We start from the raw sequence: 26,042 nt of genomic DNA on the forward strand, positions 1-26,042 counted from the left end.
CTCATGTCAGCAAATAATTGGCAAATTATTGATTTACGCTGTGGGGTATTGCGGAACATACAGAGTTCACATATTGTTGGCTGATACTCCTGCTGGCAAATACGAGTTTAGGATTGTAGACTTGCATCCATCGGCCGCTGTTAAAAGATGAGGGTAGTTTTGTGTCATGGGTTAAGGTTAGGTGGCTCATTTCTGCCCATTCTTGTAGTGCAGTCCCATTCTCATCTTCATGATAACAGCCCCAAACAGTACTATTGCTGTTGAAATCACCATGTTTATTTTGAAAACAGGGTGCTTTGTTAAAAGTGAATTTAGCACTATGTGTAATCAAATAGTGTAAGTAGCTGTTTTTAGAGGGAGGATTGCGATCTTGTTTTCCTCCCTAACTTCTTTGGATAAATCTGGATATCTGGGTATACAAATACGGCACTTCCATATTTATCATATGGTCTTTCAGTGTCGAGACGCATTCCATTTATTTTTGCCCTGCGCATGGTACAACTTCTGTGTATCTCCTGTGTGTACACTGTTGTTGACTGCATACTCCTTTCAGTAGTTTTTCTTTGTCTGGCTTTATGCCTCGTATGTTAATAGAGATAATCATTAACTGCGGCCCTGAAAAGGGAAGGGAACTTCACTGTCTCACCCCTGCGCCACCACACTTGGTAGTTTGTGTGTGAGTTTAAGACTAACACGCCTGGCTTTGATCATGCATACACCAGAGGTGCAGCACAAGAATACATTCAAGTAATTCAAATCCAGCTTTGCACGGTTAGAAGCGGTTAGCATATAAGTAATGGCAGATAGTTCGATAGCTATGAACAGCAAACACTGAAGATACAAAGAGTTTCCTGTGCCTCCAGGCCTTTTCCATCTCGTTCTTTCACAGTGTAATTGCTATCACTAGCCGAAATTTATAGCAGATCCCAAGTAGTCTCTCTCATCATTCACGCACTCTCCCGCAATTTCTTCTCCTAATACGTCCAATCCCCCATGATCATTACATTTTTATCTTCCCTTACATACTGAATAAACCGTGTGGTGTCTTCACACACTTTGTCTATCTCTTCGTCTTTCGCCTGCGACGTACCCATGTATACCAAACTACTGTACTACTGTGGTTGGTGTTGGTGTGCTGCAGATTCTGACGAGTACAATACTATGAAACTTTTCAAAATGACTCACTCTCTGTCCTACCTTCTTGTTCATAACGAATCCTAATATTGTTATAAAATTTCCCATAGGTGTTGATATTGCCTTATCTGAACAGAAATCCTTATCTTCTTTCCATTTCACTTCATTGACTACCAGAATATCGAGATTGAGCCTTTTAGATATTCTAGCACACCTAACACATTCAAATTTTGACATTCCACGCTACAGCTTTAGAATGGCACCCTATCTTTGGTTATTCAGTCTTTTTCACGTGATACGAATGAAGAACTAATCTGGAATCTTTTACAATGGAGAGATCATCATATCACGTTTTCTTCAATTTCGGGCCACATGCCCTGTGGAGACACATTACATGTCAGTGATGCATCCTGATGCCGTTGACCACAGCTGATTCTCCTGCCTTGAGGAGCAGCTGCTCACCCCAAGGACTGGACATGAAACAGATTTTCTGTGGAATATATTTCTTTCATGCTACTGCACAATATCTGAGTTTCTGTATATTGCATTCCCCTGGAAACTGTACAGATAAACGCATGCGCAGAACGTTGACTAATTTGGCATCTGATCCTAGACGACTGCCAAATTATCATACACATAGCACGAACTGGATCATTGTTATTATCGTAAGTTAACTGGCAGCACGTAATATAAATGAACCTCTCCAGGGGACACCATCTTGACGAAGCACTGTCCATGCGGATGGAGAGGCTTGCGTATCCTCTATAAGCTGAGGACTATGCCAAAGATAGAGGACCTACTGCTGGAAAGGCCTTAGCTGATGGATCGGACTCAGAGTGTCCCACAACGTCCTGTCCTCCTTACCCACCCAAGGTGTGATGCAATCCATGCCGAGGGGTGCATGGCACATAGGAAGATGTGTAGCGAACGGAGCCTCAGGGATACCAGGCGACCTTCCTGAGCAAGTAACCTTACACTGCATGAGGTTTTCGTGGTGTAGACTGTGTAGATCCCCAAATCTCGTGGGATCAAGATGGACACAACAAAAAAAAAAAAAAATTAAAACAAACTGATGGAGCAAACTTAGACCTCAGACACCCAAACATCGGGGTCAGGACTGATCGAATGCACTCACACTACTGAATCAGGGTCTAGACTGAGCCATAAGTGGGAACTGTAACTAAGAAGTTGAACCAGATCAAGATTAAAGCCTTCTCTGGGGCCCAGAGGAGGAAGCTCCTCAGGGAAAAGAGACAAAAGGAAGGGAATGAATGGCTTCCCAAACACAAGTAGAGGGAATTAAAAGGGCTTGAACCCATGACCCCCAAGAAAAAACCGTCTGGTTGAATGGGATATGCAGACCCCCAAAATGTCTAAGACAGGTATCAAGAAGATAATGGAGGAATCTAAGACTCCCTCCTCCCTGGATAAGCAAGCCCTGAAACAGCCGAAGCAAGAAATAGGGAAACAGACCTATAGTACTGCAGTCTCAGTTTTTAAGATGGCAGTTATCTAGGAAGGCTATCCAATGGTAGCCATCACCTCACAGCAGGAGGAACTTGTACAGATGGCCCTCTTTGGAAAGATTGGAGGGTCGCTGGTCCAGGACGCAACTTCAGGAGGGTCTATCTAGATCGTGGTGCCCTCATTTTTGTCTGTGAGGAGGTGCACGCAGTGGAATGGCTTAAGGACAAGGTGCCCATGATATCCCCATGGGAGGATGCGAAGCTACTGGTCAAGATGTCAATGGAGCTTCTTAAGACTGCAAAGGTATCAATATGAATACCAATGATTCTTAAGGATGTCTCTCCAAACATTCTGTTCGGGGAAATAGGGGTCCAGAACCCAAAAGCCTCGACAGAGGATTGAAGAGTAATTAACCAGAGGGGTGTACCAGAAGGACACACACTGGTTGTGGAGGTCGGAGAGAAGTCCCTTACGGCGACGCGAGGGCAAGACCTGAAATTGTTTTTAGTGTTCTTGCAGGTCACTGTCAGGGTAATCAAAGACCTCAGAGGCAATGATGGCAGCAGGACGGAGACTGGAGGTTCTGCAGATTAATCTGCAGCACAGTAAAGGGGCCACTGCTGCCCTGAGCCGCTGCCTGGGGAGACAGCAAATGGACATAGCCCTGATACAAAAACCCTACTTATATAAAGGAGGCGTATCGGGCCTTGGCACTGGAGGTAAGCTGATTTATGCTAGAAATCTAAGAAACTCCAGAACATGCATCTATGTAAGAAATGAAATTTCTTTCATGCCAATGATGGGTTTCTGCGCCAGGAACTTAGAGACCATTAGGATGCAGTAGTGTGAGGAAAACAATGTCATGTGGCACTAGAACCATCCACATCGGACCGCATGTACATTAAATACAAGGTTGAAATGGGAATCAGACAAACCATGGCCTATAGGAATCCCAGGAAAACAGACTAGGAAACATATAGGAGGGACCTTGACTTAAGCCTATCGGAAATTAAAACCTCGATAAGGAATCCTGTAGAGTTTGAGGAAGTAGCAGAGGCTGTTACCTCTGCCATAGTGACCTCATACCAGGACAACTGCACAATCACCAAGAAGCACACAAATAGGAGTGTGCCTTGGTGGAACAACAACTTGGAAACGCAAAGAAAACAGATCCGAAGATTTTTTAACCTTACGAGATGCAAAGGAAAATGGGCAAAATATCGTGAGGCCCTTGTCAATTACAACCTTGCAATTAGACAAGCAAAGGAGACATCCTGGAAGGCATTCTGTGAGGAAGTGGAGAGCACTGCTGCTCAAGCCAGACTTCACAGAATCCTCACTAGAATACCAACGAATCCAGGAGGTAGGTTGTGGAAGGAGGATGGGGAATAAACAAAGACAGCACGTGTGACACTGGAACTGCTCCTCAAAACTCACTTTCCTCGATATGCTCTGGCGGATAACGTAGACCAGAATGTGATCCTGGAGAGACAATGGTTATCAGGCACTCGAAGATAAGGCTAGGAATCGGCCAAGGAGTGTGTGGACTTCAATAAAATCCAATGGGCGGTGGGAGCATTCTAACCATTCACGTCACCTGGCCCAGATGGAATCTTTCCAGCTCTCCTGCAACAGGAAGGAGATAATCTCATAAGAGTCCTAAGAGGTTATTCATGGTTAGCCTAGCAGCAGGAATCATTCGCAATGCTTCGAGAGCAGTGAAAGGTGTCTTCATTCCAAAGCCTGGGAGAACTGATCATACCAAGGCCACGGGTATGAGACCAATCAGTCTGTCCTCCTTCATTCTTAAAAAATTGCAAAAGCTGGTTAATGTAAATGTTGGGGAGAGGAGGCTAACTATTGCCCCTCTACATTCAAACGAACATGCATATCAACCAGGTAAATCATGTGAGACAGCTCTCCACCAACTCGTTGGTAGGTTTGGGAAAGTACTTCACATTCAAGAAATAGCCCTCTGCATCTTCCTGGACATCGAGGGGGCGTTCAGTAATACGAGGTTCGATTCCATGGTAAGGGCAGCAGAGGTGCATGACCTAGGGACTACTACATGTGGACTAGAGCCATGCTTAGCGGAAGGAAGGTAGAGGCTCCCATGATGAATGAAAATATGGTAATTAACACCGCTAGAGGTTGTTCACAAGGAGAAGTTCTGTCCCCTCTATTGTGGAATCTATTGGTGAACATTGAGGAACTAAATTTCAGACAATGCTTTTGCCACTAAAGCTCTTCGATGAAACTCTACCTGTGAAGGGGATAGTGAAATATCTAGGGGCAACCTTAGATGAGAAACTAACATGGACCCCTCACATTAAGAGCATCTGCTCCAAGGTGAAAGGTACTCTAGTGAGTACCAGAAGGGCTTGTGGCAAAAACTGGATATACACCACAGTGGTTAGACCTAGGATTTCCTATGGGGCGGTAGTGTGGTGTAAATAGGTAGAACAGTGAGTTGCAGCTAAGGAGCTTGCTAAGGTGCAGAGACTGGCCTGTTTAGTCATAACAGGCGGAATTAGCAGCACACCGACTGTTGGGATGGAAGCCATGCTGGGCATGCCTCCACTACACCTTTGGGTCAAGATGGAGGCAGCAGCTGGTGCATACAGACTTAAAACTGGTAAGAACTGGATCTCATTGGAATATCCAGAATCACACACTAAGATAATGAGTGAGGTAAATATAGGAATGGCTGGGGAATTGCCGGACGACTATAATTACTCCCAACTGCTTCGACAGGCCTTACAATGTAATCATTGGAAGCAGAGAACAGTGGGAAAAAACAGTTTGACACCGTATGGGGGACATTGTTTGGTTCACCGAAGGGTCGAAATCAGACCAAGGTGCTGGGGCAGGGGTGTACAGGGTTCAGCCTAGACTGGAGGGCATCAACTAGAGGAAAACTGGCCTCAGTGTTCCAAGTTAAAATTGCTGCAATCTGCGCACATTTGGAGGAGAATATGCGTAGGTGCTGCAAAGACCATAGCATCTACATCTATTCAGACAACCAGACGGCCCTGAAATCACTGGCAACTCCTGCAACGAGATCTAAGATTGTTACAGAATGCCATAAGGCTCTGGTGAAGCTAGGTGGAAGCAATAGGGTAAACCTAGTGTGGGTTCCTGACCACTCAGGGATCTGTGGCAATGAACAAACCGACAAGTTGGCCAGGATGGAGGCCAAGACTCCATTCATTGGATCGGTACCTGCCCTGAGAATCAGCAAGGCTATGATCAAACTAGAACTACGGAATTGGCTTAGGAAACAGCACGTAGAATACTGGACCAAGATCTATAAACAAAAACATGGTAAGGTAATGATGCCTAAGCCGTGTTTTAAAAGAAACTCTGTAATTCTGGGATTGAACAGGAAAGAGATTAAACTCATGACTGGACTGATGACCGGCCATGGGAATTTCAAAAAACACCTACATACAATGAGTATAATGGAAGAAGACCCTAAATGTAGGATCTGTGATAGGGGTGAAGAAACTGCATCACACCTAATCTTCGAATGCATGGCATTGGGGAGCAACAGATACAGAATTTTCGGGACAACTAGACCTGAAGAAGCTGTATCTAACGAAAACTGGTAAAGGAACTCCTTGAACTATTTAAGGGCATTTGTTGGCTTTACTAGATATACAGGGAGCGGTACTTGGTTTCGGTGCTGGCAGTGGCGGGTTGGACCAAAGCTGTTTTAGCTTTCCTGTCAATATCAAATCAAATCAATATAAAGGAAAAAATTCCAGGCCGTCTCCCGGCTTCAGACTTTTGTGTACAGTTTGAGAGCCATCCACATGCATTATACTAATGGATGTCAGGAATGTAGAAGGGATTTTTCTAATTTCTTGCACGAGACATTCCTATGTTAAGCCATACGGCTCCTTACACTCACATTCTGGATTAACGTTCGTGAAAATTGGAACACAAAATCCGAACGTAGAAGGAAGAAAAGAAAGAAGATTGGGATTTAACGTCCCGCTGACATCGAAGTCATTAGAGTAGGATCACAAGCTCGGCATATTTCAAGGATGAGGAAGAAAATCGGTTGTGCCCTTGTGAAGGAACCATCTCAGCATTTTCCTGGAACCATTTAGGGAAATCACGGAAAACCTAAATCTGGATGGCCAAACTTGACTTCGCTAGATCGATCCAAAGGTGTTTAGAACAATGTACCAGCAGTGAAGTGATCAAGATTACGGAGGGATGACATTTATGTAGGTCCAAAAGCACCCTCTTTTATGCGATCGCTAAGTTCGGTCGGACGATCAGTGGGCAAGGACCTCGGTGGAATCGAAGGGTACTTAACAGACTGGGAATGAATTCGAAAGAACTCTTCGATGTTCAGTAAACTGATTTGCCGTTCTGTAACATTTAGTCTCGTGGGGCGTAAGTTGCTTTGCTGGCGATGCGGGTGTGGACCTATAGGATAGAAGTGGGTCTTACACAGCGAACAGTGCATACCGGACTACTCAGGCTCTCTGCAGGGGCCATTATGTCTGCATGGAGTAATGCATCATAAAGCTATTTGCTCACTGTGTCGGCTCAATCCTGAAGTACTGCAACGACTGCGGACCGGCCTACGTTGGCAATTCATCGCCGTCTGCTGCGCGCTGGGCGGGTGACAGGCGATGGATTCCTTTATTTAGAAACAACAAACGCCTTACGCTGTAAGGGGAACCTGCATGCCGACACTGGTGTGCTGAATGGCACATGTAATGTTCTTGGACAAGTCTCGGTTCCGCATCTCTTCCAGCAATGCTCCCATTCCTGTTAGACCTTACCACGGTGAACGTAATCTGATAGCATGCACAGCGCCATAGCGTAAAAATGTCGTGATGGTGTATGCCGTCCTTTTTTCTTTTTTTTTTTGTCATCAGTCTTTTGACCGGTTTGATGCGGCCCGCCACGAATTACTCTCCTGTGCTAACCTCTTTATCTCAGAGTAGCACTTGCAACCTGCGTCCTCAATTATTTGCTGGATGTATTCCAATCTCTGTCTTCCTCTGCAGTTTTTGCTACCTCTAGTACCGTGGAAGTCATTCCCTAATGTCTTAACATGTATCCTATCATCCTGTCCCTTCTCAATATCAGTGTTTTCCACATATTCCTTTCCTCTCCGATTCTGCGCAGATCTTCCTCATTCCTTACCTTATCAGTCCACCTAATTTTCAATATTCGTCTGTAGCACCACATCTCAAATGCTTAGATTCTCTCCTGTTCCGGTTTTCCCACAGTCCATGTTTCACTACCATACAGTGCAGTTCTCCAGATGTACATTCTCAGAAGTTTCTTCATCAAATTAAGGCCGATATTTGATATTAGTAGACTTCTCTTGGCCAGAATGCCCTTTTTGCCAATGCTAGTCTGCTGATGTCCTCCTTGCTCCGTCCGTCATTGGTTATTTTACTGCCTCGGTAGCAGAATTCCTTAATTTCATCTACATCGTGACTATCAATTGTGATAAGTTTATCGCTGTTCTCATTTCTACTACTTCTCATTACCTTCGTCTTTCTTCGATTTACTCTCAGTCCATACACTGTACTCATTAGACTAGTCATTCCGTTCAGCAAATCACGTAATTCTTCTTCACTTTCACTCAAGATAGCAATGTCATTAGCGAATCGTATCATTGATATCCATTCACCTTGAATTTTAATTCCACTCCTGAACCTGTCTTTTATTTCCATCATTGCTTCCTCGATGTACACATTGAACAGTAGGGGCGAAAGACTACGTTCTTGTCTTACACCCTTTTTAATACGAGCACCTCATTCTTGGTCGTCCACTCTTATTATTCCCTCTTGACTGTTGTACGTATTGTGTATGACTCGTCTCTCTCTCTGTAGCTTACCCCTACTTTTTTTCAAAATTTCGACTATCTTATACCATTTTATATTATTGAACGCTTTTTCCAGATCGACAAATCCTATGAACGTGTCTTGATTTTTGTTTTGTCTTGCTTCCATTATTAACCTCAACGTCAGAATTGCCTCTCTCGTGCTTTTACCTTTCCTAAAGCCAAACTGATCGTCATCTAGCGCATCCTCAATTTTCTTTTCAATTCTTCTGTATATTATTCATGTAGCTAGGATGATTGCAGGTACTAGTAGATGGGAACAATGGCAGGAGGGTGTCCACAATGAGGAAATCAAAGAAAAACTGGGAATGAACTCTATAGATGTAGCAGTCAGGGCGAACAGGCTTAGATGGTGGGGTCATGTTACACGCATGGGAGAAGCAAGGTTACCCAAGAGACTCATGGATTCAGCAGTAGAGGGTAGGAGGAGTCGGGGCAGACCGAGGAGAAGGTACCTGGATTCGGTTAAGAATGATTTTGAAGTAATAGGTTTAACATCAGAAGAGGCACCAATGTTAGCACTGAATAGGAGATCATGGAGGAACTGTATAAGGGGGGCTATGCTCCAGACTGAACGCTGAAAGGCATAATCAGTCTTAAATGATGATGATGATGATGATATTATTCTTGTAAGCAACTTGGATGCATGAGCTGTTAAGCTGATTGTGCGATAATTCTCGCACTTGTCTGCTCTTGCCGTATCCGGAATTGTGTGGATTATGCTTTTCCGAAAGTCAGATGGTATGTCGCCAGACTCCTACATTCTACACACCAACGTGAATAGTTGTTTTCTTGTCACTTCCCCCAATGATTTTAGAAATTCTGATGGAATGTTATATACCCCTTCTGCCTTATTTGATCTTAAGTCCTCCAAAACTCTTTTAAATTCTGGTTCTAATACTGGATTCCCTATCTCTTCTAAATCGACCCCTGTTTCTTCTTCTATCACGTCAGACAAATCTTTCGCCTCATAGAGGCTTTCAGTGTATTCTTTCCACCTATCCTCTCCCTCCTCTGCATTTAACAGTGGAATTCCCGTTGCACTCTTAATGTTGTCACCTTGCTTTTAATGTCACCGAAGGTTGTTTTGACTTTTCAGTATGCTGAGTCTGTCCTTTCGACAATCATTTCTTTTTCGATGTCTTCACATTTTTCCTGCAGCCATTTCGTCTTAGCTTCCCTGCACTTCCTATTTATTTCATTCCTCAGCGACATGTATCTCTGTATTCCTGAGCTTCCAGAAACATTTTTGTACTTCCTCCTTTCCTCGATCAGTTGAAGTATTTCTTCTGTTACCCATGGTTTCTTCGCAGTTACTTTCTTTGTGTTCCTTCCCAACTTCTGTGATGGTTCTTTTTAGAGATGTCCATTCCTCTTCAACTGTACTGCCTACTGAGCTATTCCTTATTGCTGTATCTATAGCCTTAGAGAACATCAACCGTATCTCGTCATTCCTTAGTACTTCCACATCCCACTTCTTTGCGTATTGATTGTTCCTGATTTATGTCTTAAACTTCAGCCTACTCTTCATCACTACTGTAGCATGATCTGAATATATATCTGCTCCTGTGTACACCTTACAATCCAGTATCTGATTTCGGAATATCTGTCTGACCATATGTAATCTAACTGAAATCTTCCCGTATCACCTGGCCTTTTCCAAGTACACCTCCTCCTCTTGTGATTCGTGAACAGAATATTCGCTATTACTTGCTGAAACTTGTTACGGAACTCTCTCATTCTTTGTCACAAGCCCATATTCTCCTTCCCCTATAACTGCATTCCAGTCCCCCATGACTATTAGATTTTCATCCCCCATTTACACACTGTATTACCCTTACAATATCCTCATACACTTTCTCTACTTCTTCATCTTCAGCCTGCGACGTCGGCATATATACCTGAACTATCGCTGTTGGTGTTGGTTTGCTGCCGATTCTGATGAGAACAACCCTGTCACTGAACTGTTCACAGTAACACACTCTCTGCCCCACCTTCCTATTCATAACGATTCCTACACCTGTTATACCATTTTCTGCTGCTGTTGATATTACCCGATACTCATCTGACCAGAAATCCTTGTCTTCCTTCCACTTCACTTCACTGACCCCTACTATATCTAGATTTAGCCTTTGCATTTCCCTTTTCAGATTTTCTAGTTTCAAGCTTCTCACATTCCACGCCCCGACTCGTAGAACGTTAGCCTTCCGTTGATTATTCAATCTTTTTCTCATGGCAACCTCCCCCTTGGCAGTCCCCTCCAGGAGATCCGATTGGGGGACTATTCCGGAATCTTTTGCCAATGGAGAGATCATCATGACACTTCTTCAATTACAGGCCACGTTATGTGTCTTTAAGGCAGTGGTTTCCATTGCCTTCAGCAGAATGAGGGTGACTTCTTATGCAGGAAATCTTCGGCCACCAATGCTGTTTATTAATCATAATTTAAGTAGCGGCGGGATTCGAAGCGGGGACAGAAGATGTTTTGATTAAAAATCAAATACGTTATCCCTAGGCCACGGGTGGCGTCCTTAGACAAAAGAATATTGACGTTAATCTCAACAGCAGCCGCTAAAACAGGGAGGCTTTAGAAGCCGAGATACTGCCAGTTCTTCTGGTGATACCACATACTATATTTCAGAACTACCATGCCTGATCACATGTGTCGAGTGAAGTGAAAGCCTTTTTCGCAGAACAACGGGTACCCCCGCCCCGTGGCCTGGAATCCGCCAGATGTGTGGCCATCGAACTTATGTATTATAGTTGATCGGCTACTCGTTCGCCACGGTCCTCCATCACACATGTTGATGCCTTGTGTTACCGCACATAAGCGACGAGGAGGGGAACTGTCCAACATTATATACTCCCAAAGGAATTAGGGGAAAACGCCTGTTATGTTAAATCTATTTTGATACAGGCACGGCTTGTGATCTTCGCTTTGAATGTAGGCAACAACTAAAATTATTTGCCATCTATTGGCTGCGGTATGAATTACATGTCAGATGACCCCTCAGAAGGAAGTGAGTACTGGTGCCCCAGTCTTTTCTAGTGAGGTACACATACGGCAGTTGTCGTTTGTGGACGTTGTGTTCAGCCAAGCACATGCAATACAGCATCTTAACGCGGTACAAGTTTCAAGGACTGTCTATTTGATCCAAAAAAGATGTACTTTTGGTCGTGTTGCTGAAGACGAAAAAAAAAAAAAATGCCTCTGAGCACTATGGGACTTATCCTCTGAGGCCATCAGTCCCCTAGAACTTAGAACTACTTAAACCTTACCAACCTAAGGACATCACACACATCCATGCCCGAGGCAAGATTCGAACCTGCGACCGTAGCAGTCGCGCGGTTCCAGACTGTAGCGCCTAGGACCGCTCGGCCACCCCGGCCGGCTGCTGCAGACGCCTTTTCATGTGTCATCCATTACAACCCCAAAAGAAGAACGGTATCTGGCCATCACTGTCTTAGAGCGTGATACGAATACCGCCGTAGCTCTGCAAGACGTTCTCAGAGGGGCCACTGCAAGTGTTGTGTCCAATCAGATTGTAATGAAAAGGTTACGAGAGAGGACCTTACGACCCAGACGTCCTATTCGACTACCATACTTGACAACATCATCGCCGTCAGTTCTGCCGATCCCATGCCAACTGGCACTTCGTCACCGGTGAAACGTGTTATTCATCGACGAGTTCAGAGCTCTACCGACGCAAGGCGATTTCCGCGTTCGTGTGTGGATTCGCTGTGGTGAGCACAAACTGCCAAATGTTGTCCAGGTAATCGACAGAGCCAGCAAAGGCTCGGTGCACGTGTGGGGAGGCATCAGTGTTGACAGCGTTGTGGGTCTTGTCATTGCAAGTGGTTGCCTTACCGCCAGGCAGTATCTCGAACAGATCCTGTTGGACCATGTGGTAGCTGTTGCATACGGTGGTGGCTCTGAATTCCTTCTAACCTCAAGTCCAATGTGGTAGGCGTCAGCAGGGACGTCTAGCGAAGCCTGTACATTGAAGTAATGGAATTAAGCTGTATGGGACATACCTGACAGGCATGTTTGTGATCGACCTGTTCAACCACAGACCCTTCAAGAACTCTCATGGGCTCTCATTGAAGAATCGGAGTAGATACGACCGGATGACCTCTGTAAACGTATACGAAGCATGCCACGTAGGTGGTAGGAAGTGATAACCGCTCACGAAGGACTTCAGCATTGTTGAAGCTCTCAAACTCCACTGAGAAAACCCAGGATGACAGGATGAATGAGTCCAGAATGAGATTTTCACTCTGCGGCAGTGTTTGCGCTGATATGAAACTTCCTGGCAGAATAAAACTGTGTGCCGGACCTAGACTCGAACTCGGGACCTTTGCTTTTCACGGGCAAGTGCTCTACCATCTGAGATACCCAAGCGCGACTCACGACTGGTCCTCGGTTCGGCACACAGTTTTAATCTGCCAGGTAGTTTCATATCAGCGCACACTCCGCTGCAGAGTGAAAATCTCAGTCTGGTAACATCCCCCAGGCTGTGGCTAAGCCATGTCTCCGCAATTTCCTTTCTTCCAGGAGTGCTAGTTCTGCAAGGTTCGCAGAAGAGCTTCTATGAAGTTTGCAAGGTAAGAGACGAGATACTGGCAGAATTGAGGCTGTGAGGACGGGTACTGAGCCGTACTTGGGTAGCGCAGATGGTAGAGCACTCGCCCACGAAAAGTAAAGGTCCCGAGTTCGAGTCTCGGTTCGACACACAGTTTTAATCTGCCAGTAAGTTGCAGGATGAATGATTGTTTCCATTTTGTTTTCGATATCCATCGGAAATTTCAGTTCTTATTATTTAAATGACCGAGAATGTAATGATATTTTGCTGAACACTTAATTTGTGAAAGATAGAAATATAATTTGGTAACATACCCATCCCTCAATACCCATCCCTCAATACCCATCCCTCAATGATGGCTCAGTGGAGTATGCCAGACGCCCAAAGTCATGTCCCCGTTAATTGTTTTGAGCAGTGTACCTTGCTTCTTTTCGATTCCGTGTCACGACGTGTAGAAACTTCGAATGCAGCTTGTTGGGATACACACCATTTAGAATCTTAGAATCAGAGATCATATGCGTTTCCGCAATCAAAATTATTTATGAATCTACTTGTACCTGTCCAACGCAATTAAGTTCATTTCAGTCACGTGTATTTTTGGCGCTGCAATTTTCGCAAAAGCTAGTGGAGTACTTTTCACAAATGTTGTTATAGTTAGAAGGGGGCATTTGTGTTTCAGGTGTTGAAGTCACTCCTGAATCTTGAATATGTGTGTTGTAAAAACACCATCATGCTATGATTACATAGTGTTCTTGGTTATAACCCACATTTATATATCCTCCGGTGTTCAAGACATCTCTTCACAATGGAATGGAACAGAATTATAGCTAGGACACTGCAAACGTATTCATCATCAAGTCATTGTTGCGACTGAAATGAGCAACACTTCTAACATTATTAAGTGAGACAACCTGAAATTATTGAATTCCAGAGTCACATTGTTAGCTATGAACGAGAAACCAACTCCGCACAAGTATTATGCGCTTCGCTATTCACTATATGGATACCCTCCACAACAACTTACCTCTTAATGGGTTATATGGTTACCTCTAGTTGCAACATGTACTTGGCAGCTATGTGGCGTGCTTCCTATAATGTGGCGCAAGAACTTTATTGGCAACCGATCCCATTACTCGGAAGGAACCGTTCGTAGGACTGTTAGTGTCTTTATGACACTCAATGTATTGCACACACGCTCTATTGGATACACATAAATGTATGTTAAGAAGAAGTGGTCCAGTTACGGAATTTTGAGAAACGTTCCAAGTAGCAATATCTCAGAAAGATGTAGGTTAATTTGCTGTCACGCTTTAGAGAAAAGCTGAGTTCTGCGTGCTACTACGTAAATAAGAGTGAAAGGAACTTCGGTAGTTTTTCAAGATTTCATACTGCTGTAAGTTTATATCAACGTATGAAGTAAATCAAATATGGTGTTAGAGAAGAACGCTGAAGGTAAGATGATTTAAAGAATGGATAGCTTGACTGGACACGTCTTTAGGCATCAAGAAATAGTTGATTTGGCAATGGAGGGAAGTAATGGAGCAGGAGGAGGATTAAATTCTATAGGCAGATCAACTCATGGACAATAGAAGCAGGTTCAAATGATGAAGTTTGTTGCAATTATTATGCAGATATGAAGAGACTTGCGTAGGAGGTAGACTGGAGTGAAGAGCTGTTTCAAACGAGCCTTCAGACTGAAGACTAAAACAATAACGTAAAACAAAAAGAAAGGATTATAGTTTAACGCCCCCTCGACAGCAAGGTTCTTAGAGACGGATCCTAAGTTCCGGCTGGGAAAGAATTAGGCCAGAAATGGGCTTTGTGCATTTCAACGAGCCATTACGGTTTCGCCTTCAGCAACTTAGGCGAATCACAGAAAACTTCAATCTGGCTCTAACTAGAGCCAGTGTCTCAACCTTTCCACCATTTCTCTCGGTAACAGTACGTCTAGACGAAAGATTAAAGAGTGCTGCTAAATTCAAAAACAGTGGCGCCTCGTTTATGCGGTCCTCGTCAATCTGAATTCTGGTTCATCCGGATGGTGTCTTCGACTTCGAGACCTGTGACGACAACGTGCTGTTTCCGACCACAAATATTCTAGTTGTCGATTTTTCGACCGATTATGTAATAACATCCCTTCACATTTCGTCCAGCCTCAGGACTGGCTATCCACATAGCATATAGACAGGTTAAAATGTTTATTCATTAAATTTTTTTTACTTTTTTTCTCTGTACAACATTACTGCAGCAAATGACAAAACTTTTGTCTTGTTTCATGAATTTTAATTTCTCTTTCGGTTTTATAAGTAAGCCAGAAATTTTCAACACCTTCTCAAATCCCCGAGTCGTTATACAGGGTGTATCATAATTAACGACGTAAACGCATACGGTTGAATGTACACGATATTAGAAGCAAAAAAGTCATTAGAAGAATTTGTGTTTCCAAGTAGCGAAGATAAGCACATGTTCGTAGCTTTTAAGGCATGCATTTTAGAGCACATGTTTACTAGACTTTTTTTCTTATTTTGGTCCACATTACCATTTCTCAAAATATGGCAAGCAAAGAGCTATCACTAGAAGAGATTTGCTTCACATTATCGAAGATAAAAAATTGCTCGTAGTTCTTAAGGTATGCATTTTCAACCCAATGTTTACTGAGACTTTTTTCTTCTAGTATCGTGTACTTTCAACTGTATGCGTTTAAACCATTAATTGTGATATACCCTGTATACACAAATCAAAAAAAGTTTTGCATCACCTCGGTTCCGAGAGTTCCGGAACCCGTACAGAAAATTGGAATAGAGATAAATATAAACATCATTTCCGCCCTTTTTATTACTCACGAAAACCACACATTGTTTGTTGTAACACCATACAGCGAGACCTTCAGAGGTGGTGCTCCAGATTGCTGTGCACACCGGTACCTCTAATACCCTGTATCACGTCTTCTTGCATTCATGCATGTCTGTACTCTTCACGCCATACTGTTCACAAGTTCATCAAGGCACTGTTCCAGATTGTCCAACTCCTCAACGGTGATTCGGCTTAGATCCCTCAGAGTGGTAGGTGGGTCACGTCGTCCATAAACAGCCCTTTTCAATCTATCGCAGGCATGCTCGATAGGGTTCATGTCTGGAGAACATGCTGGCCATTCTAGTCGAGCGATATCGTCCTCCTGAAGGAAGCCATTCACAAGATGTGCACGATGGGGGCGCGAATTGTCGCCCATGAAGACGAATGCCTCCCCAATATGCTGCCGATATGGTTGCACTATCGGTCGGAGGATGGCATTCACGTACAGCACCTTGCATGACCACCAGCGGCGTACGTCGGCCCCACATAATACCACCCCAAAACACCAGGGAACCTCCAACTCGCTGCACCCGCTGGACAATGTGTCTAAGGCGTTCAGCCTGACCGGGTTGCCTCCAAACATGTCTCCGACGATTGTCTGGTTGCAGGCATATGCGACACTCATCAGTGAAGAGAAAGTGATGCCAATCCTGAGCGGTCCACTCGGCTTGTTGTTGGACCCATCTGTACCGCTCTGCATGGTTGCAAAGGTGGACCACACCATGGACGTCGGGAGTGAAGTTGCACTTAATGCAGCCTATTGCGCACAGTTTGAGTCGTAACACGACGTCCTGTGGCTACACGAAAAGCAATATTCAACATTGTGGCGCTGCTATCAGGGTTCCTCCGAGCCATAATGCATAGGTAGTGGTCATCCACTGCATTAGTAGCCCTTGGTCGGCCTGAGCGAGGCATCTCATCGACAGTTCCTGTCTCTCTGTACCTCCTCTATGCCTGAACATCACTTTGGTTCACTCCGAGACGCCTGGACACTTCCCTTGCTGAGAGGCCTTCCTGGCACAAAGTAACAATGCGAAAGCGATCGAACCGTGGTATTGACCGTCTGTGCATGATTGAACTACAGACAATACGAGCCGTGTACCTCCTTCCTGGTGGAGTGACTGGAAATGACCGGCTGTCGGACCCCCTCCGCCTAATAGGCGTTGCTCATGCATGGTTGTTTACATCTTTGGGCAGGTTTAGTGACATCTCTGAACAGTCAAAGGGACTGTGATACAATATCCACAGCCAACGTCTATCTGCAGGAGTTCTATAGATGGGGGTGTTGCAAAACTTTTTTTGATGTGCGTATTTTTGTAATTTTTTTAACCTCTTATCAAGATTTATATCTCTTTTTTTTATTTTTTGAAGGATAGGCCGATGGAACGTTTTAATTTTACATACAGCATTTACTGTCTGCTCCTGCAGTCTATTTAATCGAAAGTGTACGTTCGGATGCTTTTACTGTATTGATGAGTTTAGTTTGCTATGCCAACCCTCAACAGCTTTTGTAGTCCTGCTCCACTGGTTGAAAGCAGTCCACGTTTGAATTGGTATTCTAAGATTTTCCGTTCACTGATTGACGACAAAGCTTGCGAATTGTGTGGCATTATGTCCACTGGGCATTGTTACAATCCGCGCTTCATCAACACTGTTTGGTGGAAGATGTGCCACTGCAGGACACAGCATAGTATTCCTCCATTAACTCCAGTTCTTGTACAGCCTTCCAGAGACATTGGTTCAAGTGAAAACTACAATCGGAAAGAGATGTTTCGGGTAACACTGTTTTCATACCGTTAATTGTAGCCAGTTCAAAGTTTAACATTAGAGTTTTAGGTGACCACCCAGGCATCTTATTTTGGAATCCGGAAAAGAGTCTTTCACATGTACTCCGAATTTTTGAAGCAAATAAAACAGGGAGTAAATAGCGTCGTATTATCTTCTGTGCTTCCAACGTCGATGTGTCTTGTATATGGTTGTTTATACTGTTTCGAATAACTGTCAAATGTCCCGTCCGTAAGAACAGTTTCATTTTCACACAAGATTTCCTCCGTTTTTTTCACAACAGGCTCCAGGGTTCTTTTATCAGCAAAACCCATAGTCCATTTTCAAAAGAATGTTACATTAAGTTAATACCAAATGTCTTTGTTTTTGGCTAAAGTCCGAACTAGAGCAAGCATTCTGCGTCGTCCTGATAGCTCCTCTTGTTTCTGTATACAAGTCAACCTTGGAGTTCTCGTAATTTGTAATATTTGCAGCGAAATCTAAAACTTTATCTTTCAAATCTGGAAATTTCTTTTTAGAAATTTAAAAAACAGACACTCTTTTCTTCGCGAACTCTTTTCCTGTAGTTAGGAATACGGTTTTTAATCTGCACATCTGTTTCGTCAGGTGGCCTAGAATATTGCTGTTCAACAAAGATTCTGCCATTTGCAATTTTTAAACGACGTCTACACTTTTGGAGTGCACTCAAAACTAAATCGTATACTCATCACATTTGCTGTGCACCCGGTAGCGATGACTTACTTGTGAAGGCACGTCTTACCTTTCTTTATTATAATTACTGTATTTGCACCACTCACAGTGTATAGAACTCAAGCAGTATGAGACTGATGGAAACAAAGGCTGTCGGCGAGGGTACTGCCTGACTGATTGTGACAACTCCGCTGCTGTTGAACGACTGGCGTAACTAGGAGTGCAGGAAGCTCTGGTCGACAATATTAAGGTGCAAAACCGCTTGGTCGGAAGTGCCTCGGTATATGTAGCACCCACAGTAAGGCCGGAAACGCCATAGTCGGGTAGTCCGCGTATCCGTCCATTATCTCCTTTTCTTTAGTATAGTATCTGTACAATATTTGATACTATGGAATTTATAGTGCCAACAATTGATAGTGATAATCATAAAATTTAAACTCTGTCAATCACTGTTCAAGGATCCTGGTACCGTGTAAGTTAACAAATTAAGACTGAGTTGTACACTACTCAATCCCTCCGTTTATTGCGAGTCTAAAATGAGGCCAAGGACATGAAGTTAAATGCACTACAGCTAGCCATTTGTGACACCATTAACGCTACTTGCGCACTCAATAAAGTAATTGGTGACAATGTCGACCCATCAGAGTTAGTTGAAGCATTTACAAGCATTCCCCGATGCACAGACGTCGGTGTTCATGACTGGGTGATTTCTGATGAAGTTATCGCCGTTTGTTCATCTGAAGACAATATCGGTGGTGACGATGGATTAGCTGAAGAAGACGAGGCTACAAAATAATCTGGAACGCCAGGTGGCCACTACTTCGGCCGAAATATTGCTGCTTAGTCGCCTGCGTGTTCGTGTTACACGTGAACGAAATACGAATCTGGTTCGAAGGAAACTTACTGATTATATCACCACATAAAAATAACAGTGTTTTTTAAATATACGGCAACAATATGTAAAGTAATGTAATATCTGTGTGTTTAAGTGAAAATATATATAACGTGTGCGTTTACGGCACATAATTAACGTCACTAAATTTTTTCAGAATTTTCCGATTTTCGATGATCTGCATGATCTATGGTCCAGCATAGTCCTGATAAACTAGGTTCCACAGTAATGCGTTTTATAGACATTTTTCGACGCGCAAGCCGGCGAAGAGGCGTCAAATAAAATTACTTGTACCAGGCGGACGAACTGCCGAAGGGGGACTCCTACTCACTTACGCCATAACACACTTGGTGACGAAAAGTATCTGGACATCCCTATGTAATGCGAAGTTGACCACTAGATGTCACGAGAGGCGGATCCGTCCATATGAAAGGTGGGGGGAGTAAAATGTTGTCAGTAGAGAAGAAGTGACAGCAGAATAAGTTGCTCAGGAGAGTTGAGTGACTTCGAACGTGGGCTGGTCACCTGAGTAAAAGAACAATCAGGGGCATTTAAACCATTCTAAAATTGCCCATCTCGAGTGTTGCTGATATTGTGATGTCGAAACCTGGAGAAACCACCACAGTTAAACCGAGACCAGTCAGTCCTCACGTACTGAAGGACAGCGACCGACGAGGATTGTGCAGTCTGGTTGTAAATTATTACATGAATACAGCGAATGGAATGACTCGTGGGTTCCAAAGTGCTACCAGCAGTCCAGTACTGCAGTGATTGTTCGCAGAGGTGAAAAGAAAGTGGTGCAATGCTAACGAGGGGAATATGGCAAGTTTCATAACCAGATTTCCCAGAAACTTCCCTCAGGGCAGGAGGGTTCAAAATAAGCGAAGACGTGTCTTGACTTATCTGTACATACTCGACCGTTTCTGAGAAAATGACGGACAAAGTTTAAGATGTACTGTATGGGCCTTTTAGCTCGTACGTAGTTCAAGTGCAGCGGTGGCACAATTTTGTTCCCCGTGTTCGAAACCGGATTACTATTTTTTTATTATTTTTGTTTTTCATTTGTCTACCCATGTCCATGGAAGATTACTACACGAATGTTTTCCAGTTTATAATAAAATAACGTTGTCATTATTCGTCTAGTAATTCCATGGTTAGTGGATTAAAAAAATAGACAGTAAATGAATGGAACATTATTTGAAATTGTTTTTGGTGAAATTCTTTTGATGCTTCTTGCTTCATAATCAACAGCAACTGCCAGTTTTCGTTACGTGTGCTTATCCGCGAAATTATTGCCAACGTGTGAAATATCAGGAGTGTTAACGACTTTCCTTTGCAGAGTGAAATTCATATGAAGAAATGTCGCTGTGGCAAACGTGCCATCGCGAGGCGCTGGTATTGTCCGGAATTTCTACGTTTCAAACGATTCTGTGATCGGTAAGATCCAACAGAATTCACCAAATCTTGCTGGAAAATACACATAAGAATAAAATATAAGAATTAAAATTTTTTATAAGAATATGAGAATTTAAAAAGATTATAATGGCCGAAATTACCATAACGCATACATTATATGATAAATGTATGATACATATTGTGAAACTCAGTTCCTATTTAATAATGAACATCAGGCCATTGTATCCTTTAACTTGATAAGAAACATTCGTGTAGTAGACCTCTACGCACATAGATGGATAAATGGAAAAAACAAAATAAGTAAATACAATCGTGGATTTTCTTACACGGGACGAAACAGAGAGAAACTACGACGCTAGGCACTCTGCCACCAGTTGCGCCGGGCTTGTCACTCGCTGGTAGACATCTAAGTTCCGTCGAAAACTTTGACGATCGTTTTCTCAGAAACAGTTCAATATCTACGGATAATCTGTGACACGTCGCTTATTTTGCCTCCTCTTCCTCTCAGAACAGTTTCTAGGAAATAAGGTTGTGGCACTTGTCGTGTTCTCTTCGTAAGCGATGCTAGAGGTGCTGTAAAGAGCGACGCCACTGGATAGTGGGTGACTGAAAACGAGTGACTTTGAGTGATGAATCACGCTACACCCTCTGGCAGTCCGGTGAAAGGGTTTGAGGTTGGGGAATGCCTGGAGAACATTACCTGTCATCACGCGTAGTGCCTACAGTGAAGTACAGAGGCAGTACTGTTACTGTATGGCGACGTTTTTCGTGGTAAGGGTGTGGTCCACTAATTGTGCTTAAGAAAACACTAAATGCGGAATAATATGGGTATTTATGTCCACTAATTGGTGTCCGGATACTTTTGATGAGATTGTATACATTAATATACCCTACCGGCCATTAAAATTGCTACACCACGAAGATGACGTGCTACAGACGCGAAATTTAACCGACAGGAAGAAGATGCTCTGATATGCAAATGATTAGCTTTTCAGAGCATTCACACAAGGTTGGCGCCCGTGGCGACACCTACAACGTGTTGACAAGAGGAATGATTCCAGCCAATTTATCATTCACAAACAGCAGTTGACCGGCGTTGCCTGGTGAAACGTTGTTGTGATGCCTCGTGTAAGGAGGAGAAATACGTACCACGTTTCCGACTTTGATAAAGGTCGGATTGTAGCCTATCGCGATTGCCGTTTCTCGTATCGCGACATTGCTGATCGCATCGGTCGAGATCCAATGACTGTTAGCAGAATATTGAATCGGTGGGTTCAGGAGGGTAATACGGAACGCCGTGCTGGATCCCAACGGCCTCGTATCACTAGCAGTCGAGATGACAGGCATCTCATCCGCTTGGCTGTAACGGATCGTGAAGCCAGTCTCGATCCCTGAGTGAACAGATGGGGACGTTTGAAAGACAACTGCACGAACAGTTCGACGATGTTTGCAGCAGCATGGACTATTAGCGCGGAGACCATGGCTGCGGTTACCCTTGACGCTGCATCACAGACAGGAGCGCCTGCGATGGTGTACTCAACGACGAACCTGAGCGCATGAATGGCAGAACGTCATCTTTTCGAATGAATCCAGGTTCTGTTTACAGCATCATGATGGTCGCATCCGTGTTTGGCGACATCGCGGTGAACGCACATTGAAAACGTGTATTCGTCATCGCCAAACTGGCGTATCACCCGGCGTGATGGTGTGGGGTTCCATTGGTTACACGTCTCGGTCACCTCCTGTTCGCATTGACGGCACTTTGAACAGTGGACGTTACATTTCAGATGTGTTACGACCCGTGACTCTACCCTTCATTCGATCCCTGGAACCCCTACATTTCAGCAGGATAATGCATGACCGCATGTTGCAGGTCCTGTACGGGCCTTTCTGGATACAGAAAATGTTCGACTGCTTCCCTGACCAGCACATTCTCCAGATCTCTCACCAATTGAAAACGTCTGGTCAATGGTGGCCGAGCAACTGGCCGTCACAATACGCGTCACTACTCTTGATGAACTGTGGTATCGTGTTGAAGCTGTACATGTACACACCATCTAAGCTCTGTTTGACTCAATGCCCAGGCGTATTAAGGGCGTTATTACGGCCAGAGGTAGTCGTTCTGGGTACTGATTTCTCAGGATCCATGCACCCAAATTGCCTGAAAATGTAATCGCATGTCAGTTCAAGGATAATATATTTGTCCAATGAATAGCTGTTTATCACCTGCATTTCTTTTTGGTGTAGCAATTTTAATGGCCAGTAGTGTATGTCTTTTTGAAGGTTTCGGTTATTGCCTTGTGCACGGGCTACTTGTCTAATTGTAGGGGAGGTTATGTAGTGGGCAACCTGGCGCCAACGGCGGGCGGCCAGTGACCCACGTTTTGGCATCGGGGTCGCTGCGACACGGGACGGACAAGGTGGGCGGACTTGCGCCGTGGCGCGCGCAGCGGCGACGCCGCAGGAGGGGCGCTGCCGGCTGCCGGCTGCAGGCGGCACGCTGTGGCGTGTGACGCGCGGCCGCAGACGCTCAGTGGCCCGCGCAGCCTCCGCCCGCTCCGGATTCGCGCTCTCCGCTGCCGACCCTCGTTCTGGACGTGGTCCGCGCCAAGCCGCTGGCTCGCCGTATCGCTGGAGCAAAGGCGTCCGTCACTACCGCTCACCGCAGTGAGTAACACAGACAGCGTCCAACTTACTGCCGACGCTTTTCTAATCTGTTTCAAAAAGCTCGCCGTGAAACTGTCGCCTAATTTATGTATCATATTTTCAGCATCTCGTACTTCTCGCGGTCGCCCTTTTCTGCATGGTTCTTTTAATTTATATATATGCCTCTTTCAATGTCAGTCTGTAGAATGTCTTACAGTTACCTTTCATAGTAATTTCTGTCCAATGCTTCCAGCTCTTTTAGCTTTTTTAATACCAAATCGACCACTTAACTTGAATTTCGCTTTCATACTGTTAATATAATTCTGGTTGGTAAATAAATGTAAATGTCGTGTGACTAGGGCCTCACGTCGGGTAGACCGTTCGCCGGGTGCAAGTCTTTCGAGTTGGCGCCACTTCGGCGACTTGGCGCGTTGATGGGGATGAAATGATGATGATTAAGAAAACACAACACCCACTCCCTGAGCGGAGAAAATCCCCGACCCAGCCGGGAATCAAACCCGGGTCCATAGGATTGACATTCCGTCGCGCTGACCACTTTTTTTTCTACTAACTTCTTTTTCAAGTGCTCTACCAACTTTTTTTCTTTTTTTTCTTTCTTTTTAATAAATGTATATTTTTCTTTTTTTCGGTTTAAAAAAAAATAAAATAAAAATAAAAACGAGGTTCCTCCGCCTTATGGTCCAACAACGCGACCATTTTTTTCTGTTTGGGAACAGGAAGGCAGAGTAAACAAACAATCTTTATTCGTTCAATTGTGCTGTCCTAGGAATAAGAAAAGTATCGAGACAGCAAAAACAAGATGGAAACCATAAAAATCAACGTAAAGGCCGCCCTCTTTGGTTTTTTTTCCTATTTTTAAACATGAGTAAAGTAAATGACAATCGTAGTCACGGGCGGGAGCGAAAATGAAGTTATCATCGCAATCCCTGCAGCACGCGGTGTCGCATCATAAATCTGGCAGAAAGCCATACAATCTTGACCATTTCTGCCATTGTGTGCGGCATGTATTTCTGCTGCGTCAACCATTCGAAGGACCAGTATCTGAGGCGGTTTCGGTGTTTACCATCGTTGTGATTTTTTTTTTACGTCAACATAATCCAGTCATAACTGGTGCCAACAGGTAGGGGCCAGTTTTCTTCTCAGTGTGCCATGTGCCAATATAACTGAACCGTGCAGTACTGTCTCTAGTCGTTCTGCTGCTCCACTCAGCTACCGGGGCGGACAGTCTGGTTAATGAGAACACTTTTAGTGTGCGCGACACAGCTGCCTAATAACTTTTCGATTGAGGCAACTTGTTTCGACGTCACGCCTCCTATCGGATTCAGTTGCACCTCTGATGGCAAGGTAGCTGTTACATGTATTTCGTGTCGTGTTTCTGCTGCCATATACCACCTTCAATGGAGGAAAATTATTCTTAAGGCGAAACTAAAAAAAGGAAGCAGAACAAAAGACAAAAGGCGTGCGTCAGCACAATTCTTTTTCTTCCTCCTTTCTTTATTAGTGCGAACATATCAGATTAAGCCTAATTGTGACCGTTATAAATATTAATATAAATACACAAGTAACTGCAACTACCTCTAGTCACTTGTATTTTTCGTTTCACTACAGGTTTCGGAGGATTATATCTACATTGTTGCAATTTGTGCATTTCAAACAATGTGTAGAGTGAAACATAAATCCGGTTGGGAAAAGCAGCTCGTGATCACCAACATAAATACTACAGATTACCTGAAAAATCGTTCCCACAGATCACCTACACCTAAATTTCTCTTGAATGCTTCCATCTCTTTTAGCTTTTCTGATACCGAATCAACCACTTAACCCGAATTTCACTTGCACTACTGTTAATATAATTCTGGTTAGTGAGAACACTTTAAGCGTGCGCGGCACAGCTGCTTAATAACTTTTCGATTGAGGCAACTTGTTTCGACGCCACACCTCCTATCGGATTCAGATGCACCTCTGGCGGAAAGGTAACTGTTACATGTATTTCGTGTCGTGTTTCTGCTGCCATACGCCACCTTCAATCGAGGAACATTATTCTTAAGACGAAACTAAAAACAGGAAGCAGAACAAAAGATAAAAGGCATTTGTCAGCACAATTCTTTTTCTTCCTCCTTTCTTTATTAGTTCCAACATATCAGCTTAAGCCTAATCGTGACTGTTATAAATATTAATATAAATACAAGTAATGGTAACTATTTATTTCCACGACGCGTTTCTAAGGTTTAAACCTCCATCATCGGGTGGATTTACATTAGTTAGTATGACATGTGTGTGTGTGTGTGTGTGTGTGTGTGTGTGTGTGTGTGTGTGTGTGTGTGTTGTGTTACGATGTGTTTCATACAATGTGCAGCAATGGAGACAGTGCCACAAGTTCCTCCAAGAAATCGTAACACAACACACACACAAATGCCACACTAACTAATGTAAATCCACCCGATGATGGAGGTTTAAACCTGAGAAACGCGTCGTGGAAATAAATAAAAACTGGTAACAGTTACGGTAAAGCCTAACCTAAAATGTTTGCATGTAAAGTTAGTTGTAACTACCTGTAGTCACTTATATTTTTCGTTTCACTACAGGTATCGAAGGATTATAGCTACATTTTTGCAATTTGTGCGTTTCATACAATATGTGTCGTGAAACGTAAATTCGATTGGGAAAAGCAGCTCGT

General features: G+C 43.8%; 2 protein-coding genes across 3 annotated transcripts in view; both read left to right on the forward strand.

Moving 5' to 3' along the window:
- The window catches only part of LOC124547423 (piggyBac transposable element-derived protein 4-like), a 96,361-nt gene extending 72,992 nt beyond the window's left edge, over positions 1–23,369 (forward strand). The window contains exon 4 of the mRNA XM_047125108.1: positions 23,072–23,369. Within this exon, the coding sequence (XP_046981064.1) occupies positions 23,072–23,369 (298 nt within the window). The remainder of the gene's footprint in view (positions 1–23,071) is intronic.
- LOC124622381 (carboxypeptidase D-like) overlaps positions 23,234–26,042 on the forward strand; it is a 154,507-nt gene continuing 151,698 nt past the window's right edge. For both annotated transcript variants that reach the window (XM_047148072.1, XM_047148080.1), the window contains exon 1: positions 23,234–23,365. The gene's annotated coding sequence lies outside the window, so the exon portion shown is untranslated. The remainder of the gene's footprint in view (positions 23,366–26,042) is intronic.

The sequence above is a fragment of the Schistocerca americana genome, chromosome 1 (genome assembly GCF_021461395.2).
Source record: "Schistocerca americana isolate TAMUIC-IGC-003095 chromosome 1, iqSchAmer2.1, whole genome shotgun sequence".
NCBI classification, from domain to species: Eukaryota; Metazoa; Arthropoda; class Insecta; order Orthoptera; family Acrididae; genus Schistocerca; species Schistocerca americana.